Here is a 17,058-nt window from a genome sequence, read left to right on the forward strand (position 1 = left end):
CTTTGAAAACATCAAACCAAGATCCATGGTACCTTTGAGATAACGTAAAATACGCTTAACAATGCTCCGATGATAAATAGCTGGGCAATACATGAATCCACATACTTTATTTACTGCAATTGAATATCAAGGCGAGTTGGTTACCAAAAAAAGAATATCAAGGCGAGTTAAGGTTGCTGATGTGAACAAAGATTGACCCCTCCAAACCAAAACCTCAAGTGGGCCCCAAAGCCCACCCAAGCAAGCTGGCTGAACCCTAATATAAGGGTATTCTGGGCATTTTAGGCCCTATTTCATTGCTAGAATATAATTCCGAAATTCTAGTAGAGTCCCAGTCCATTGTAAATTCCTTATTTCAGTTGTAATTGAGTTGGTTTCATTAGTTAAGTTAGAGATAAGATAAGACTCTTCTTACAACAAGAGTTCCTATCTACTAAGAGTTTGTTTTTTATTAGAATTTGTCTTTATTAGTAGCTGTGGTTTACTTAGGTAAGGAGTCTTTTATTTCAAGAAGAATTCTTTTTATTTAGGTGATTGTTAGTTAATTGTAAAAGGGTATCCTAACTTATAAAGGAAACACTACTTAAGTTGGTCTCTAAGTCTAGTTGAGTCAAGATAGAGTCTCCCAATTTGAGTTACGTTCTTTCTCTTTGGAGTAAGGCTATAAATAAGCCACCCTATGGTTGAAAACTTTGGGTTTGCATTGAATAAAGATTGAATATTGCTTAGGGGAAACAAGTCGGCTTTCTCTTTGGCAGGGCCTTGGCAGACTTATAGCTTCATGATTCAAGTGCAGCAGCCTCTCTTCAACAAATCAGCAGTTCTCTTATAGGGCCCAGAATCGTGACATGTGGAGGAGAGAGAGAATTAGGGTTGATTAAGGAGTTATAAATAGGGGTAAGGTGTGAGTACTGATTATGGATTATTTTATGTGAGTGTTTGGGCAGCCGTAGGACGAGGGACAGCAGTACACTGTGGGGGGGGGGGTGACTAGCACCATTGTATCCAAATTATCATGCTTTTTGTTCTTGTTCATTCAATTCCATAATCAAATAGTATTAGTTTTTGGGATTTGATTCACAGGTTCCAAACAAATTGGTATTAGAGCGCATTTCGATCCACAAGAAGCGATGGAAACCGAATTCTCCATGTTTTCCAGCAAAGGCAATGTGCAAGAATGGCTTTTTGAAGTTTTGTTGTACTATTGGGAACACCAAATTGAGGAGGAGCAATGGTTAGGAGTGGCATTCCAACATTTGGAGGGAGAACCTTCAGATTGGGTTTACCGGAGAAGTTGGCCGAAATTCAACTGGTCAAGCTTCAAAAAGGCTCTGAAATTTGAGTTTGGCGAAGGCAAGGAGATGGGAGGGGTTCCTAAACATATGGAACCAAAAGAGATTAACACGCGAGAATCTCTAAGAACACTTGCAGCTCAATCTTTAAAATCTAACGTGAAAATTGAAGACATGAAATTCTCTTTTAGTCAATAAGGTATTAAGTTTCCACGCAGAGTTGCAGAACAACATAAATTTTGCGGCAAAGTCGTTAATAAGTTGCCCGAAGAAGAGGACGATGGAAATGGTGAGTTGCAGAGGTATCGTTAGGAGGGAAAGAGCCGCTAGACAATGCTGGCTCCGGCTAAACCTCCCGTTGGGGGCAGAGACATCAGTAGAAGTAGTGTTGTGGTGGCAGATCCGAGAATGGCGGAAGCCGGCGACGAGGTTGCAAGTACAGGGGAAATTTCTAATTCAGCTCCCCCCATAAAAGAATCTTCAAGATTTGGTTACCCAATTGGATTTGATGGAGAAATCTTTTTGAGTATTTTTGGGGATTGTCTACAACTCAAAAGATGAAGGAAGAATCAGAATTGGTAGCAAAAGAAGAAAGAAACTGTTGGGTTTTGATCGCAAGAAAAGTGAGGAAGAAGAAAGGGGTTGTACCAGCAGTTCAGGTTTAAGTATGATTCAGGTTTATAAAATTCCTGGGTGGGTTGTGGTATTTGGTCCACAGTTTAACAGTTTAATAATAAGGAAATGGGCCTTAAGGGGACCAACTAAAAGTCTAAAACCCACTCAATAGGGACCCATAACGGGTGGGTGAGCCAAGGCCCAGCCCAACAGCTGCTTTAGTGCCAAGAAGGACCCAAAAACCAAATGTTGCCCATTTGCCATACACCATAAGTTTGGCAATTTTATACTTGGGATAGCTTGATTTAAGAGTATTTTATCTTTGATTTAGAGTTAGTTGTCATTAGATGTTGTTTTAGTGAGTCTTAACATTTTAAATCTTGTAAAGGTCTTTTATGTCATTCTTGCATGAATTTCTCTTCAATTAATGGATGAATTTGATCAGCCCTCTTTCTCTTGGCATTGTAGGTGAAGAACCATAAAGGATGAAGACATAAACATGGAACATAGAAGAAGAACATGTCTTCTCACTTTGCTGTAAAGATGCTGCAGCATCACGGAGCAGAATATTCCCAGATTGGACACACATAGCATCATAAAGTGAAATGACTGAAAAGGGCTAACTAAATGGACTTTCTTCTTGTCATTCCATGAAGGATCTCAGCCGTTGATATCAAAAGAAAAGGTTCTAATCACAAGCCACTTTTAACCTATCACTTTGGGGGAAATTGGGGAAAATAAAGAAGAGAACAGCAAGAGAAGAAAGAGAATAGAGGAGAGATGAAAGAGAAGAGAGAGCAGACCTGCTCGAGATAGGAAGCTGGAGCAGTGTGGAAGCATCTCCTAGTTTTCTATTCGGTTTTATTATTCTAAAATCTTCATACTCTAGCTGAACTATGTTGATGAGTGTATATATTTCTTGCTTTTGAATTCTGATATGAACTAAGTTCTTACTGTGTTGGGATAATAAGAGTACCTGAACCTGTATTTTGAGCTGTAATTATCTAGTGTTATTTAACTTTGCTACAGTACAATCTATTATCAATGAATTCAGCATGTTAGTTTATGATTAATTTCATTTATTGACTGATCATCCATGAATGAATGCTGCGATTTTAGTTAATTGGAAAGTTAATTAAGTCTAGATAATTGTTGAATGGCATGAGTTAGCTTAATCCTTATTTGGGTTTAGCCATTCAGTGGGTAGAGTAGGAATACTCACCTGCCTCACGTAACCATGATTGGAATTTGGCATAATTTGCATTCTCAGTTTACTTCTCCATAGGAATATGAGGATTATGAATTAGGATGTTAATGCATATGTGGATTGGAAGATACCCGTATGTAATTTTGTTCCAGGTTCTTTGATATATGTTGTGCTGCAGTGTTACTGCAGTTTTGACAGTATAAATTCAGGGGAGGGGAAATTGATTCCCAACACTCATTCCATCTCTTATAGTTCATTCTATTGCATATTTCCCATTTAGTATCTCTAGTTTACTTCACCTATCTTTTGTCTATTTAGTTTGTTAATCACAAAGTCACTTCATCATTCTTGTTTAAATTAGTCTTCATTTTTACATTGATATTTGAAGATAAAATTCTCCGTGGGATCGATACTCTACTTACTATATATTACTTGATTGCGACACGTGCACTTGCGTAGCCTTTTTAGACACAAGCAACAGGTATTTAGGGAGATTAACTATTCACTCTTCTTCTTCCTTCAACACTAACATTTCAACGAACCAACGCCACCAGCAGCTCCACACAACCGCGAGGAAAGTAACAATGGCTCCTGCGCAGAACAGGGCTACCATCCGTGGTCGATGGTGACCCTAGGAAACATGTGGGTGTCGACTATTTCAACATGGACTCCATTCTAGGTTGGGTAGGTGTATGGGATACGAATTGCAAGCGCAGGAATTCCTCTGCTATTCTTATGGACCGAGGGCTTGAGAAGGCTAAGTGTAACAACCCTTTTCGTGCTTATGTCAAAGGGCAGCTTGCACATGAGCTAAGTTCTGCAACTCAACCTTTAATTTCGATGGTGATCTTCTATGCCATCTATTTGGCAAACTACTACCTTGAGAATGTAGGAATTGCAGCTCAAACATATGCACCACATTCTGGGAGGAGCACAATTATCCTAGAAAGCAATCAAGATTGTGGTGGTTCCAAGTTTGCACTAAAACTGTAAGTGGGGTTCTTAGTGAATTAGGGGCTGCTTTCCTCGGGTACTCGCCGGTTGAAAATTTTCTTCCACTCATCTTCACCCCATTCACAAGCTTCAACTTCAGGGGAACCTCTATTGGATCTAAAATTATGTTACAGTACTAGTATTCTCTAAATTACATACTGACCTGCTATTAGGCCTCTGAGAATGTTGTTGAATTGGCGTGGCTGTGCACCAAGCATGTGAAGACCAAGCTTCAAATTTTTCCTTCACTTTGAGGACAAGGTGAATTTCGAGGGATCGGTCATGATAGGTCCCCAAGATCGTGCCATGGGAGGAGAGAGAGGATTAGAGTTGAATAAAGGTTATAAATAGGGGTAAAATGTGAGAAGTGGTTATGGAATATTTTAAGAGTGGTTTTAGGCAGCCGTAGGCTAAGGGCAGCAGTATCTTTGTTAATCATTCTTGAATAGTTGAATGATATTTTAGTAATTCAATATTGGCATTTCAAGTTTCCAATTATCAAGTTCTTATCAAATTGGTATCAGAGTGCGTTTCGATCCACGGGAAGCGATGGAAATCAGATTCACCATGTTTTCCAACGAAGGCAATGTAGAGGAATGGCCTCTTGAAGTTTTGTTGCTCTGTGGGAACACCAAATCGAGGATGAGCATGGTTAGGACATAGGAGTGCCACTCCAACATTTGGAGGGAAACCTTTGGATTGGGCTTACCAGAGCAGTTGGCCAGAATTCAATTGGTTAAGCTTCAAAGAGGCTCTGAAATTTGAGTTTGGTGAAGGCAAGGAGATCAGAGGGGTTCCTGAATGTATGAACTAGAAGAGATTAACCCGTGAGAATCTCTAAGAACGCTTGCGACTGAATCTCTGAAATCTAACATGAAGATTGAAGACGTGAAATTCCCTTTTAATTAATACAGTATTAAGTTTCCAGGCAGACTTGCAGAACAACAAAAAATTTACGGCAAAGTTGTTAATAAGTTGCCCGAAGAAGAGGACGATGGAAATGGTGAGTTGTAGAAGAATCAACAGAAGGGGAAGAGCCTCTAGACAACATAGGCTCCGGAGAAACCTTCCTAGTTGGGGGCGGAGACATCGGTAGAAGTAGCATTGGGGTGGCAGATTCGACAATGGTAGAAGCCTGCAACATGGGTGCGAGTACAAGGGAAATTTCTAATTCAGCTCACCCTAGAAAAGGATCTTCAAGATTCGGTCACCCAATTGGATTCAATGGCAATATCTCAAGAATATTTTTCAGGATGGTCCACAACGCAAGAATGGGAAACATTTTCAGAATCAGCAGCAATTGGAAAAAAGGATAGGGTTACAATCGCTGCTATGTGCCTTAGGGAAGAAACAGTCCAGTATTGGTCTGACTGGCAGTTCAGGTCCATGTGTGGGTCAGATTTATTGAACCCCTGGGCCAGTTGGAGTATTGGTTCGAATTTCATAAAACAATGAAATGGGCTTTGAAGGGCCCAACTGAGGCTCAGGCCTTAAGGATAGCATATCGGGCCGACTTTATGGGTTTCCAAGTTTGCACTTTACAAGGAAATGTCAGGCCCAGCCAACCAAGCAGACTAGTAGCTAGTGAAGATGGGGCCTAGGAACAAAACAGCCCATTCGTTAAACCTAAAGAAAAGGGGTATTTCGGGAACTTTACTGCTCACTCATCTTCTTTCGACACTGCCATTTGCTCAACGAACCAACACCTCCAGCAGCCGTTTGCAACCTCAAGGAAAGTAGCAGTGCTCCTACAGCAGCGGGGCTGCTATCCGTGGTCGATGGCGACCCTGGGGAGCATGTAAGAGTTGGCTATTTCATTATGGACTGCATTCTCGGTTGGGAAGTGTAAGGGCTACAAACTGCAAGCACTGGAATTCCTCTGCTATTCATATGAACCGAGGGCTTAAACAGGCTTTACCCTAATATCCCTTTCCGAGCTTCTGTCAAAGGACAACTCTCGTGTGAGTTAAGTTCTGAACCTTTAATTTTGATGGTGATTTTCCTTGATGGATTTGGATTTGGATTTGGACTTACGGTGTTGGGCACTGTTTTATTACACATGCTGACGGAGATGCACCCATTTGTGCACCCATTTGTGCATCAGAAGGCAACCGATACATGCCTCTTTCCAAGTGTAATGGATCCTTTTGCAGCTTTAGAGTCAGGGAATACATTTTTCTTCACTTCCTTGCTCGCACCGTACGAAGGGGAATATGTAGCATGGCCTGCATTTGATCGGATGCACATTAATCGTAGCCTGTGTATTACCCCAAAAGGAAGCTACTCTAAAGAATCGAATGACAAAGTTCCTCTTGGCTGGAACCGAACATATTGGGGATCATTACTTCACACATACGATGTTGCCTGATTTTAGGTTAGCTGTTGGGGACACAAATGATTTAGGCGGTTTGCCGCTTGCTGTCCAGGCAAGACTCAAAGGTTTCCGACTAAACACGGTGAAGGCTGCAAGGCTTGCTCCAATGTGTGTCCTCCTCCTCCCACTTCTCTTGGCTCGTACCCAGGGTGCTCTTGTCAAGTATGACCAATCAGCCGAGTACCTAAGGAAACTTTTGTTACAAGAACTAATGAAGGAGATTCAGCCTATAAATCCTAGTGCTAAAGCTCATTAAGGCATTTTGCTTCTTGTGCACGTTTGAAGAACAGAAAGGTATTTTTTTCAATATCTTAGAGGACATGGATGCTAATGACCACATGGAGATCAGTGCTGCCCACCTGCTGAAAGTATTTTATTTATATGCTGATGCAATACTCACACCAACAAGTTTTGTGTTCTATATGAATCCTCGGGATATTGGTTTTCAGCTAGACCAATTTCCCATGACTATTTCTGGTGTTCTTTCAACCAGCTGAAGCTTACATGGTTTTTCCTTAATATGGGTTGCTTGGAGTTCAGCGGGTTCAGATTCTGTGCTTTTCAGGTAATTTTGTTCTTGAAGACACCGAATTGACAAGGTTATGCGGCAAACATGTAAAGACCAAGCTTCTAATTTTTCTTCACCTTGAGGACAAGATGAACTTTGAGGAGTCGGTAGTTGATAGGGCCCCAGGATCGTGACATGTGGAGGAGAGAAATAATTAGGGTTGATTCAGGAGTTATGAATAGGGGAAAGGTAACAGCAACAGCCCTTTCCCTGCATCCTACCTCCATCACAACCTTCCTCTCCTCTTTCTCTCTTGCACAACCTCTAGAAGACACCCCTACCCCTTCTCCATCCCTCCCCAGGCCAACGCAAGAACTCCCACCCCTCCCCCTGCTGCCGCAGCTTGCCAACAAGCATTCCAGGCCCCTACAACCTTCTTAGTACCCTCTCCCCTCCCCCCCCCTGCAATCACAACAGGACCCTTCCCCACCTCATCCCTCAAGCCCAGCGGCACCCCTCCCACCCCCTCTCTGACCTGTGGCAACCTGAAAAAAACAGAAAAACAGGAAAGAGAAGAAAAGAGGGGGAGGGGAAGAAGAAGAAGAATAAGAGAAGTTGCCTAGGATCTTCAATTCCTTGAATTGCTTTCCCTCCAAAGTTCTCCTAAATTTTCCCTACAACCCATATCCAACATAAAATCCCTTCTCAAACTCAATTCTATTTAGGAACCCAATTTCCCTTCCATCCCATATTATATTGGATATATAAAAAAAAAATCCCATAGAGATTTTTGTTAAACCCTTAACAAACCTTAGGACCCCAATTGTGTTTCTTTATCTTCCTTCCAATTCCCTTCTACCCACAGGTTCCCGTAAAATTATTAGATTATATGCTGAAAGGTTCTGGGCAAATCCTTAATTCTAGGGAATCTTTCCAAGAAACTCTAACCCTGAATCCGGTTCACATGAATTGCATACTGTAGAGTGCCTGCATTAGGTGAGATAATGCATGGCCTGTCCAGATAACTTGGTGAGAAGAGGAAAAACAGCCATGGGAGTGAAGACTGCTTTACAATTTGTCATATGAACCCTCTGTAACAGATCTGAGAGGTACTGGCATTGAGAGAGGATAATCTGTAACAGATCTGAGAGGTACTGGCGTTGAGAGAGGATAATCTGTAACAGATCTGAGAGGTACCGGCATTGAGAGAGGATAATATCCATACAATTTCAAAGCACACTGACGCCTAAGGAGTTCAATGTTCTCAAATGACAAATTCTTGATGGCAAAAACAGATGCCATAATTTGAATAAAATTGGTAAGCAAGGCATCACCACTACCAATGATAATGATATCACCCACATAAATTAGAATGAACATGGTAACTTCCCCATGGTGATAGACAAAGAGTGAGGTGTCAATCTTGGAGCTAGTAAATCCATTTTCAAGTAAAAAGGAGCTCAAGCGATCAAACCAGGCATGTGGAGCCTGTTTCAAACCATAAAGAGAACGATGTAAACGACACACATGACTAGGGTGTAAACTATCAACTTACTCTAGAAGCTGAGACACTACGACCTCTTCCTGTAGGAATGCATTCTGATAAGGCCCTCACAACGCACATGTACAAGTGAAAGAATAAAAGGGAAAAAACACAATATCATTTCCAGCTGCTGTAGGGGATCAAAGGAGAAAGGAAACAGATGGCAAGCTCTTACTGGACAGCAACCAATACTCTTATTTCAGCAGAGCTGCAAAACAGGCATTCCAGGTGGCAGAAGAAGATTGGATAGGAGAGTAACAGTTGTTAGAGTTGGTTACGATGGTCAGGGAGTATGAAAAGGGGAGAGGGAGGAGCAGAGGGGGGGGAGGAGAAAAATAGGAGAGGCAAGCTATGCTTGTGGGAGAGGGAGGACCTCTGGGGGGATTAGCTAGCCATCGGCTGTTCTAGCTTATCTGAGTTATATTTAGTTCTATCTTAATTTCAGAAGTGTTTATCAGTAGCATGGAAGAAAATTCGATAGAAATGGTCGAATTTTCGATCGAAACGAAATGTAGTAGTAGGCACGAAATATATCCATATCGTTTCGTATCGACCGAAATTTCGGTCTATACGAGTCGATATTTTGGCTCGATACCATATCGGGCCGAAATGATACTTGCGTAGGCTTCAGAATGTCCAAAATCGAGCTCATTTTCGACCTACCGTCAATTTCGACTGTTTCAAGCAATGTCGCCCTGGATATTTCGACCTCTGTTTGAAATTTTTTGTGATTTCTCTTGCTTTCATCCCCTTCTACACCTAATTTCTAGTATTTCATTTCCTTCAAACACTTGATTTGCTCCTTCATTTGTGCATTTTTTCAAATCTTGCAAGGTGAGTAACCAACTTTCTCATTTTTTTATTTTTGTTTCATTTGTGCCTTAAATCATGTTAGATTGCTTCCAAATTTATATATGTTTACTTTAGAGTGTTGATCTATGAATTTGTAGTGTCAAAATTATTTTTTGATTCTTCCTACTATTTTTTTATTTTTCTGTTATTAAAAATTATTTACTAAATTATGTATATTGTTAAAAATGTATATGTATAGTAAATGTATAAGCTTCAAATGAATGTATGTGAGAGTTGAGACACCATATTGCTGGATGGTGTTGAATTAATTTTTTTTTCTGTTAATTATGTAATTTTACTGTATTTAATATATATTTAAATAATTAAAAATATATATTTAAATATTAAAAAATAATAATTAATTTCTGTTTTAAATTTAAAAATAGGAGAGTATTAGTGGAAGCATGTATGCAATTTTTTGAGCATGTTGTGGATATTTTTAAGATAGTTAGTGTGTATTTTATATATTTTAAAATTATTTATATATTAAAAAATACTTATATAGTTATATTGGAGAGTCAGTTCACCCACGCGACACAGGATTCAGACCATACTGGAGCTGCATCTAGAGGCAAAAATGTTTCCTCTACATATTCGAGGAAGGGGAAGGGGAGACAGCACGGCTGGAGCACAGAGGACACGCCATCATATGGGTCCTACCGTCCATCCGATGCCGAGAGCTTGGTGGGATCTATGAGATCGATGAGCATTGATGATGCTAGAGACTCCTCCACCTCCAGAGGATCCGGATGGCATAGGCCTGCAGAGTCCTCATATGATACTGTTGTGGAGAGTATTAGTTCTACCAAGTCGACTTATGGTTATGGTCCTTATGGACCTTATGGTGTCCCTCCTGGCTATCAGATTCAGGGTCAGGCTAGTCAGCCACGACTGGAGCCTTATGGTTATGGAGCAGCCTATGGAGCTTATGGTGTCCCTCCCACTGTCGATTATCGGAGTCAGGCACTGCGATCTTATCAGTATCCTTATCCTTCTCCTGAGAGCCAGGGGCGGGGTGCTCTTTCATTTGTTGAGCAGATCTTCCACACTATTCCACAGCCACAAGCCCCACCACCACCAATTCCTTTGGAGATTCACAACTTCCCACCGTTAGGGAATCTTATGCATGTAGATGAGGCCACATACAGAGATGCAGTTCTTGACTATGTCCAAAACTATATGGGGCGGGGGCAAACATCATGGGAGTTATATTGTCATTTGTATGGGGTGCAGACGGAAGAGGGAGACCTTGAGGCTTGATTAGAATAGACTTGTAACTTGTAAGTAATAACATTCCCGCTTCTTCTCTGATTCATGTACTATATACTTGGAATGTTGGATACTTGGATGTTACATTTTCAGTAGTTTTATGGTGTTTATTATGCTTGAAATAGCTAGTATGCAAAAATCCAAATCAATTTGAGTGCATTTGAGGCTCGAAATTGAGTTTTCAAGAATCAGGAAAAAAGTATCCAGTTTCGGTCGAAATTTCGACCGAAACCTCAAAATTTCGACCTTTTCCAAGGTCGAAATGTTCATTTTGATCGAATTTTTTACCTTGATCAGTAGTATACTTAGTCTGTTTTTATTCAGCAATATCCATACAGGAATGTTAATGGAATCAACTATCGCTTGAATATCATTCTGCTGTTATGCTGTTCTGAATCATTCTGCTGAATATATTGTTCTGAGTTCATAGGTTTCTGGTGTTATTTGTTTCTGTTATTGAAGTTTATCAGAGATATTGAAAGAAGAGAAAGAACAGAGTTATATGTTGTTGCTGTTGGTATTGAATTTGTAATCATCCATTGTTATCAGTAAGATATCGATAGGACTTAGATTCAGGTTTGAGAGGGTCCTAACACATTCTTGACATCAAGTTGACAAATGGACCAGGATTTGGACAGAGCAATAGAGAGCATAAGACGAATGTTGTCGGTTTTACCACAAGGCTAAAACTTTCAATATAGTCCAACCTTTCTTGTTGGTAGTACCCTTTTGCAACAAGACGGGCTTTATATCTATCTAGACTACCATCTGCTTTTCTTTTGATTCTACAAACCCATTTGTAATCAACAATATTCATGTCTGGAAGCGGAGGGACTAAGGTCCAAGTGCCATTTTGTAGGAGATCTATAAACTCATAATCCATGTCCTTCCACCACTCTGGAAACTTATTTGCCACAGTGAAGGAGGTAGGCTCAACCTCAAGAGGGGAAGCAAAAGGCATAGCTCCAGCAAACGCCCTTGGATGGCACCCATCTTGATTTCTTATGATCATGGGATGATGGGGAGGTTGGGGTGGTGGTGGAGTAGAAGTTGGTTGGTCAAAAAGGTCGACAGATGGAAGAGGTGAAGGTCATAATGTAGAGAGTCACAAAGATTGTGGGGAAGCCATGTTGACAAGTGATAAGAACCCACAAATCGAATGCAAAACTGATATTATTTAATTGATAGAATAACGAAGAACAATGATAAACTGGTTACAATGGTGCCAGTCACCCCCACAACACATTGTTGCCACTCAGCCTACGGCTGCCAAACACTCACGTAAAAATAATCTCTTTTCTACTACTCACATCTTACCCCTATTATAACCCTTAATCAACCGTAATCTCCCCAAATCTCTCTCATTCAATAGTAAATATTATTCAATATTCTGCTTGTCCCCAAATCTCTCTTATTCAGTAGTAAATATTCTGCAATATCCACATCCCTATTATTCAGTAGTATATATTCTGCAATATTCTGCAAATCATTCTCTATTCAGCAACCTCCTTCTCAAGACCAGATCTTATTGCTTTCTCTATTTAGCAACCTCCTTCTCTGGACCATATCTGATTGCCTTCCCTAGCTGTTGTTTGCCAAATCCAACTTTCTTCTTGTGCTTGCAAGAATACACACGAGATATGACGGGGCCTATCAATACTCCCCTCCAACAGTCTCACCTTGTCCTCAAGGTGAAAATCAGGAAATTGGTTATTTGCCACGTTGTAGTCCTCCCAAGTCTTTTCACATGGTGGCAGTCCTTTCCACTTAAGCAACACTGCTAACACCCCTTGAGGAATAGTGTTGTTCCATAAATGCCCACGGGAGTTTTGCTTTGTCAATGGGTTATTTCCTAACTGGGCAACTATTGGCAACACCCAAAACAAAACTGCTGGGCTGGGCCTAAAATTAAAACTAGTAAGAGGCCCATAACTTAATTCCTAATTAGTTAGCCCATAATTCAAACAAGTGGGTTGTGGGTATTTTGAAGTAACTGGGCTTCCCATAGCCCGCTTCGCTTTTTTTAAAAACTGACCCACATGAAGTGACCAGACCAGGGTTAGTGGTCCAACCACCGCCCGGTTCAATCCTTTCATCTTCCTCTCTACTGCTCAATCCCAACTCCAAATTCCTTATTTACCGCAGCCGATTGTGATATTTCATTCCTCTTCAAAATTGCAAACAATCCAAAACAATCATTAAAAGATTTCACCATCAAATCTAATCAATTAACCACATTTTGGAGATCTCCCTCAATGGGAAAGAATTTATTCTTCAATCGCACCCACGTCGCACCAGAATTTTGTCAAAATTCAAGTTGTTTCATCTCCGACGGTGCTGACGAGTCCCCTTCCATCGCTACCACAATCAGTCATGGTGGTTTCGCCGAAGTTCTTGCTTCCCAATCCACCTTACTTTCTATCCGGAAAAGCCTCTGTGCCCCCCTCCTATGTTTCTTCTCTTTCTCTCTTTAGTGGAAAACTCAAATGAAACTTCCATGCTATTGTTTCGATTATCGATGCAAGCTTGAACAGGTCTGAAATTAATCACGGCTTCATCCGCAATTTTCACATTTGTCGATCCTCTTCCTCTTCCCTGTGATTGCATAACATGGTTGTCTTCACTAACGTTGATTGCTATTTTAGGATTGTGCGAACTCAAAATTCGTTTTGATTCTCTGCCATAACCAAAATCTATTTTAATGGCTTCTTGGAAACCCACCCAAGTAAATTCCGACCAAGATCTATCTTACACCCAATCTAGCACATCTCCTTCCAAATGTTGGAGAACCACACTCAACCTTCACTCCTCCTCAATTTGGTGTTCCCAACAGAATAACAACACTTCAAGAAGCCATTCTTGCACCTTGCCTTCGCCGGAAAACATGGACAATCCGGTGTCCATCTATTCCCGCAAGTCGTCACTGCTCTGATACCAATTTGATAAGAACCCACAAATCGAATGCACGACTGATATTATTTAATTGATAGAATAACAAAGAACAATGATAAACTGGTTACAAAGGTGCCAGTCACCCCCACAGCACATTGCTGCCCCTCAGCCTACGGCTGCCCCAACACTCACATAAATAATCCCTTTCTTACTACTCACATCTTACCCCTATTATAACCCCTAATCTCCCCAAATCTCTCTCATTCAGTAGTAAATATTCTTCAATATTTTGCTCGTCCCCAAATCTCTCTTATTCAGTAGTAAATATTCTACAAAATTCTGCAAATCATTCTCTATTCAGCAACCTCCTTCTCAGGACCAGATCTTATTGTTTTCTCTATTTTGCAACCTCCTTCTCAGGATCATATATGATTGCCTTCCCTAGCTGTTGTTTGTCAAATCCAGCTTTCTTCTTGTGCTTGCAAGAATACACACAAGATATGAGGGACCTATCAACAAGTACCTGAGTAGAGGGACTTAGGAGAAGCATGTTTTATGACACATTTCGACAAGATGGACAACTGAGCACAGGAAGGGTCTAACAATGAGGGGTTCAGATGGGGCTTGAGGAGTAATAGGTTGTTGCACATTTTCTTGAAAAGGGAATCTAGCTTCATCAAAAACTACATGACGGGAAATGATGTATTGTTGGGATGCTTCTTATGATATATATATAGCCCCTGTGCTTTGAACTATAGCCCATGAAGACATGAATACTAGATCGGTAGTCCATTTAGATCTGTTATAGGGGCACAAGAGTGGGTAACAAACACAACCAAAGACCCATAAATGATCATACGTGGGACGAGTTCCATAGAAACGATATAATAGGGACTCATTCTAAAGCATTGGGCTGGGCAGTCTATTGAATAGGAAAACTGCAGTTTCAAAAGCATGGTGCCAAAATTTACAAGGCACAAAAGCATGTGCAACCAAGGGAAACAAACTTATACCAGTTGGATCCACCAGATAGCAGACATATTTTAGGCTCAATAACTCAACAGTCTTTGACTATGATCTCATCAATGCCACCCCAATGACCAAGATGCCAATGATCAATACACTTTGGACATGTACTTCTTTTAGACTAGCTCTTTGAGATGACTTTTACATGGCACAGTGCATCCCATGTATCTCTACAAAATCGTTTTCTGTGAAGTCAATAAATGTTCCTTCTCAAAGGAAAGATGTCTGGTTCCCTGATAGTTTATGTGATCCAAGCCATATGGATTCCAAACCTGAATTGTTGACACAATGTTGAACATTCTTGGACTATAGAAGATATTATGCCTCAGTATATAAGAATCACATTGATCACACATTCACACATTTGTGAAAAAGAATTAAAAGTTTTTGGAGACAATGCACTTGTAAACATGGATTCATCAGATGAATAAGTTGGAAAATAACAAAAAGCAATCAAAGTAAGTACTTCAAAGATCAGGTAGATAATCATGCAGAAAGGAGATCACTGACAAAGAAATGAATCTGCAATTTGATACCATGGAAGAGACACTAAACTACTATAAACTATGGGCTATTTTAGCAGCAGAAAAAACTGAATCAAGGTTACTACATGTCTACAAACTGCCAGCATTCAAAGCACAGTATTTGTATGCATCCTTTTGCTGGGAATTTTATAATCATTTGGCTCCTCAATTATATACATAGGTATCACTTGCCAAGAAACTCAGAAGCGTTTGAATTCATCCCAAAAATTAAAACAACAGGGGGTTCTCCACTGGAAAAATCCACCATCTATAACTAACTTTAAACTGGGACGGACCTATTTGACATGGAGAAGAACCAAAGAACAATTAAGGGGGGAAAAAATTATCAAGGCTAACAGTGTTACCTATTGCAGACTCTTTTTCATTCTCGCGTAAGTGCTCCTCCGCCATTTCTTCAGTCTCAGTCGAGAGAGGGGGCCCACTGAAGCTCATATGATTGTATTCCAACAGCAAGGCCTTGTTGAACTCATAGCCAGATTCTGAAGGTGAAGATGAGATATCAGTAAATAAAACGCTTTAAATATCAAGGGAACCTCCCGGTGCCAACGGGATTTCTCTCTCTAAAAGAATCATTTTTTGCATTTGATGCATAGGTTAGAATACATCATTCGTTCGGAGTAAACGAAACGTTATAAATATACAAAATTGAGCAAATTCAAGCAGCAGCAAAATCTGACCTCTTCTCGCACTCATTCTCTTATCTAAGAGCCGAACTGGATCAGACCCTTCTAAACAAGCAGCATAGAGTATCAACCTGCCATTATATTAGCACCCTTTAGAAATTGAAGAGAATATTGCACATAAACCCCAACAAGAAGGGACATAGAGAGTCTCCCACTCACAGGGCTAGCTCCCTGGCAGCTCTCGGGCTACAGAACCTTCCACTCTTATCGATCTTTGGAAACGTTTCTTTAGGTAAAGACACAGAGACTGGAACATTTCCAAGAGCTTCTGTGAGGGCGGAAACAGTAGAAGTAAGGGAACCTTTAACTGATGACGATAGTTGTCTGTTGACACATAAACAACTTTTAATTCGTTTGGGGTAGAAGATAATCGTCTGGGAGAATCGAAAAGCGTTAAAAAAGCTGAAAGAGTCGGACTTGTTAAGGATTTTCGAAGAGGATAAGCTAAGCGCAGACGTTCCTTCCATTCTACTTCGGAATCGGAGCTCTGAGCCGAAAATATTACTAGATAAGTGAGGACTACAATATCTTCTAGACGTGGATTCCCCCCCCCCCCCCCCCAACCCAACCCAAAAAAAGAGTACTTGTGTATTTGGATAATACGCATACTCTGCCACGCTTACGACTTCTTTACTGAGAGGTATAATTCTCATCGGTCAACCAACCATGCATTGACAAAATAGCATATTATTCGCTCCTATATATTAAAAAAGCTCACATTGAAAAGATAACTAGACGGATGTATTGATCTTTTTATGTTTCAAGTGATGTATAATAGGACATAATCCTAACTTTGATTTTTAGTAAAAAAATAATATCATGGGCATATTGATCTTCATCTCTAACCAATTAAAGTAGGATGGTGGGCAGCCAGTTTAGCATGGTATCAAGGTGCTTATGCTTTTAATATATATCTTTGGGTCTCTTAGAAATTTTCTAAATGAAGAATAAAACTTTTTTTTTTGGTAGAAATGGAAAATAAATTAGTTAAACATGCCTTTTCGTTCACCCCATGGATCCCACTAACAAGTCGATGTTGTTGCCAGTAGAACTTAACCACACTTAATTGCTTGGTGATCCAAATAGTATGAACGCACTTCTTTAAGATTTTTGTATTTACAAAAATAAGAAAGATGAGGAAAAAATGCATTTTAAGTCATTTGAACCCTAGTATGATCCAAAGTGAGTAGATATAAAAAATGATGATGACACAATAGTAATGGAATTTGCCTACAAAGTCATTATCATTACTAGAAGTG

At 40.2% G+C, this 17,058-nt stretch overlaps 1 protein-coding gene across 2 annotated transcripts in view; it reads right to left on the reverse strand.

Annotated features, from left to right (window-relative positions):
* The window catches only part of LOC149003807 (antitermination NusB domain-containing protein), a 36,709-nt gene extending 20,363 nt beyond the window's left edge, over positions 1-16,346 (reverse strand). The window contains exons 1-4 of one of the 2 annotated variants that reach the window (XM_089138987.1): positions 16,217-16,346; positions 15,959-16,123; positions 15,794-15,870; positions 15,461-15,595 (exon numbers count right to left, since the gene is read on the reverse strand). In XM_089138987.1, coding sequence (XP_088995113.1) covers positions 15,461-15,595; positions 15,794-15,870; positions 15,959-16,123; positions 16,217-16,266 — 427 coding nt within the window. In that variant the 5' untranslated portion in view covers positions 16,267-16,346. Of the gene's footprint in view, positions 1-15,460; positions 15,596-15,793; positions 15,871-15,958 lie in introns of both variants that reach the window. The other variant, XM_089138986.1, reaches the window with a different exon arrangement.
* Between the last annotated feature and the right edge of the window lie 712 nt (positions 16,347-17,058).

This window comes from Hakea prostrata, chromosome 10, assembly GCF_041222555.1.
Source record: "Hakea prostrata isolate BN-2017 chromosome 10, UWA_Hpros_2, whole genome shotgun sequence".
Classification (NCBI taxonomy): Eukaryota; Viridiplantae; Streptophyta; class Magnoliopsida; order Proteales; family Proteaceae; genus Hakea; species Hakea prostrata.